This window comes from Myotis daubentonii, chromosome 9 (assembly GCF_963259705.1).
Source record: "Myotis daubentonii chromosome 9, mMyoDau2.1, whole genome shotgun sequence".
Lineage (NCBI taxonomy): Eukaryota > Metazoa > Chordata > Mammalia > Chiroptera > Vespertilionidae > Myotis > Myotis daubentonii.
The window spans coordinates 45,630,114-45,634,679 of record NC_081848.1 but is presented as its reverse complement, the minus strand read 5'-3'; the positions used below and the strand labels follow the sequence as shown (position 1 = coordinate 45,634,679).

The 4,566-nt window shown below is 35.8% G+C and overlaps 1 protein-coding gene across 1 annotated transcript; it reads right to left on the bottom strand.

Annotated features, from left to right (window-relative positions):
• Window positions 1–1,147: 1,147 nt before the first annotated feature.
• Window positions 1,148–3,177, bottom strand: LOC132241883 (putative olfactory receptor 56B2). The gene is made up of 2 exons (XM_059710842.1): window positions 3,160–3,177; window positions 1,148–2,104 (listed from the first exon to the last, which is right to left on the bottom strand). Exons 1-2 carry the CDS (start codon window positions 3,175–3,177, stop codon window positions 1,148–1,150), a joined length of 975 nt encoding a protein of 324 aa, XP_059566825.1.
• Between the last annotated feature and the right edge of the window lie 1,389 nt (window positions 3,178–4,566).

Genomic DNA, 4,566 nt, shown 5'->3' with positions numbered 1-4,566 from the left:
GAAGAGTCCTGATAATTCTTTATTCATAATGTTTCCTATACTAGTATATGTTAGAAACAGTAAAATTATAAGAGTGCATCCCCACTAAATATAAATTGCATTAAATGCTTCATTCATTTTGCTTTCTTATTGCCCACATTCCTCAGTAACATTCCTGATCTTTTTGGGAAATGCCCTTTCAATGATTCCCTGTTTATCAACATGGTACCAGAGACAGTCACCTTACAATTACACAATCCCTAAGTACTGAAGAATTCTAAATATAAGTCCAAAATATGAAAATATAAACTCTTTTAAAGTTTTATTAAATTGTAAAGATATCTATTTATGTTGATGTTCATAAAGATTATTTTCTAGACATTTACATTGCAATATTTAATTATAAAATAAAAGTGTACTATTCTCATGATTTTAAATTCTCTTTTATTGGAATCCAAATGCATACTTATTCCCCTTATGGAGTAACATATAAAGGATATGGCTCTTGGACAATGGTTAATTATTTCAGAAAGCATTTCCCAAACAAATCTTAATAATAAAAATGCTTCACAGGCTTTTGTAATAAGAAAAATAATTATTCCAATTGATTATAAAATGTCTTGAGCTAATGAGTAATCAATTATGGCAATAAGTATTTTCATTCTTGTGAACTAAGAAATGGAGAAAGACATTACAAAATAAAAAAGGGGGGCAGAAGAGGCATAGAAAGACAAGTTATATAAAACAAAAAGGAAATTCAAATAGTATTTCATTGCATTTCCTTTATAGTCCTTGAGAGAACAGGAAACATAATGTTACTGATTTTGATTAAGATTTTGTTGAAAATCCAACATTTCAAATGTGTCATCATTTTTTCTTTCTTTGTTTTTAGATTTATTGAGGTGACATTGGTTAATACAATTTTACAGATTTCAAGGGTACAATTCTATGATACATCAGCTGTGTATTGCATTGTGTGCCCACCACTTAAAGTCCAATATTCTTCTGTCAATATATACTAGTATTTGACCAACTTTATGTTTTAGTTGCTGCCACTGATATGTTATAATAACTGAAAGCTGAAACAATGCCTCTTTTCTTTAGTTATACTGCCATTAAGCACTTACATTCAGTATATATCTGGAGAGATGGGAAAAAGAAGCATCCTCTATGCATTAGTTGCTCTTGATGTGTACTTTAAGAACCTATATAAACCCTGCCTCAGCTCCTTGTTCTTGAGAGCATATACCATGGGATTGAGGGCAGGAGGAATGACATTGTGCAGTACATTGAGTAGCACTGGAATGATGGGAACTGACATGGCGGCGCTATGGGTAATGGAAATGACAATGACAACTGTATAGAAGAATAGGATCAGAATGAGGTGGGATGTGCAGGTACTTAGGGCCTTGGACGCAGCTTCTGCTGAGTTTAGCTTCAGCACAGAGTGAAGTATCAAACAATATGATAAAATAATCAAACCCAAGTCACTTCCCATGAATGTCCAGGGCAGAAGAAGCTGGTAAATGCTGTTGATGGTTCTGTCATCACAGGATAGACTAGTGACACCGAGATTTGAACACAGACAGTGTTCTATTTGGTTCTGGGAGCAGTAGTGTCTCTGAGCAGCTAATACAGGCACTGGGATGGTACATATGGTGTTTCTGAGTGCCATGAACACAGTTGCTTTGACCACAAAAGATTCAGTAATTATTGATGGATAGCGTAGTGGTCGACAAATGGCTACATATCTATCGATAGCCATGCATAAAAACATGCCTGACTCCATGCCCACAAAACAATGTATGACATACATCTGCAGGAAGCACTCCGGGAGACTGATGGCTTTAGCATTGAACCATAAGATGGCCAATATCTTGGGCATGATAGTGGTGGCAAGGCCCATGTCTACCACAGCCAGGATGCCCAGGAAATAGTACATAGGCTGGTGCAGTGTTGGCTCTTGATAGATGATGATCAAGATAAGGATGTTGGCACTGAGGGCTAAGAGGTAGAGCAGAGCCAATGGCAGGGAGAGCCAGTGTTGCCAGCTGTGAATGCCTGGGAATCCCATTAGAATAAATTCAGAGACTTGGATCTTAGAGATGTTGGAGGCTTTGAGATTCTGGAACATTCTTTAGTAAGAGAAAAAATATTAAAGATTATAATTTTAAAGAATATCTATGATAATATTTGAAGAGAAGTAAAAGATAATTAGAACTTTTAATTTTTAAATTTTATTTCTTTATTTCTATTTTTCCATGGTAATTATTTTATTTTTTAATTAAATTTATTAAGATTATGTAGGTTTCCAGTTCGTACTGCTGTGATATATTATTTATATAATGCATGTGTTCCCACCATTAAAATTCAAATCTCCTTACATCATCATGTATTTGACCCTTTTTAACTTTTACCACTTCCAAATCTCCTTTCCCACTGGTAAACACTTCATTGAGATGAGGATTCTTCATTATTAATCTTCATCATTCTCATTCTGCACTAACTTTATTGGATATTTCTAATGAGGCAGGAGCTGCAATAGTGCATTTTTATTAACACAATTAATCATCACCAAAACTACAGAAGGCAGGTCACATTATCTTCACCCTCTTATAATTATGGGTTAGAATATTAGAGCTATCAGGGCCTTGTTCATTCCCTTCCATATTGTAAGTCATGGAAACTGGACAACATGAAAGTGATCTGATGTGTGGCCTTGCCTCTTATCTTTAGTTTTGCTAAAGAATGACTTTATTTAGGACCTTAATGTATAGAATTGAGAGTAGAGAAAGTTATGCATGGGAACACTTAGATAACATTGAAAAGAGACTATTGAAAAGAACTTATTTTAAGATCATCAACAGTTTTGGAGAATACATCAATAATATTAATGTTACAACAGTGGTTGAATCAGAGATATGAAGTGTTTACTGACTCAGCTGTTATCCCTGTTTTATCTCTGTTCACAATGAAGGATGAAAGGTTATATATTTCAACAAGCAACTATTTTGGAAACAGCAAAGTGACCCAAGGAAGACATGATTACAATGCTCCTCAAAGACTGATGTAGTATCATCACAAACTGAGTCATGCAGGAATGGACAGAATAGTAATGAAGCAAAAATGTGTAGGAGCTCAGGAAGTTTTTCAAAGAGGAAAAGGCAAAGGCTCTTAGACCTGAAGCATGGTTAGCATTTTGCCAGATTAGAGTTCTTTACTGTTGCTATTTGCTCTTCATTCTCACATTATACTGCATTTCTTAGCTTAGTGATTTAGCAACCCTTTATTTTCTTTTGTGCATTCCCACCAATGAATCTAGCTGCAATCATTATCTTTGTAAGGAAGTCTCAGTTCTCCTTCAGGGAGGATAGAAAGTTACCCTTTAAATCTTGTTAACATGATGTAATTGGAACAGTGGCAGGTTTCATAGGAAAGGAATATATTTATTGATGGATCAATCCCCTTTTTTAAAGTGTACTACTTATATAAAAACTCTGGGTGTAACATCACAGCCAGAACCGCAACCAACCTGAAGGAAGTCAGTCCTGCAGGGTTAGTCTTGGAAATGGCTGAGCCCTACCCCAGCCCTACCCCTGCCCCTGGAGGGTAAGATTTCAGGCAGGAACCCACCCTCGGAGCCGAGCGTGGAAGTGGAATGATTTGTAATGGATCTATTATTGAAGCTACCTTTGGAAATACTACATCTATAGATCAGTGGCTCTCAACCTTGGCTGCACATCAGAATCACTTGGTAATCTTTTTAAAATCCTGATTTCTGGGCCTCATCCCCTGGAAATTCTGTTTCCTTGTTACTAATGTTGTGGCCCCACCCCATAACAAAGAAACAATTTCCGGAGGATGAGGCCCAGGAATCAGGATTTTAAAAAGATCGCCAGGTGATTTTAATGTGCAGCCAAGGTTGAGAACCACTGCTATAGATAATATTAAAAATATATCTAAACATGTAATTCTTTGTCCAAAAAATGAGCATGTTCAAAAATTAAGTGAAGAAAATTTGGATATACTCGATGGAGATTTTCACACATATTTGAGTGATGATTCCATTGATTCCACAGATGATGCTGAAAGGGAAAATTTTCCCATCGAATTTCTTAATAGTATTACTCCTTCGGGAATGCTGTGTCATAAATTAAAATTGAAAGTGGGTGCAATCATCATGCTATTGAGAAATCTCAATAGTAAATGGGGTCTTTGTAATGGTACCAGATTTATTATCAAAAGATTACGACCTAATATTATCGAAACTGAAGTATTAACAGGATCTGCAGAGAGAGAGGCTGTTCTGATTCCAAGAATTAATTTATCCCCATCTGACACTGGCATCCCATTTAAATTGATTTGATGACAGTGTCCCGTGATACCAGCATTTGTGATGACTATTAATAAATCACAAGGATAAACTCTAGACACGGTAGGCATGTTCCTACCTGAACCCGTTTTTGCACATGGTCAGTTATATGCTGCTTTCTCTCGAGTTTGAAGAGCATGTGACATTAAAGTTAAACTTCTAAATACTTCATCACAAGGGAAATTAGTCAAACACTTTGAAAGTGTTTTCACTCT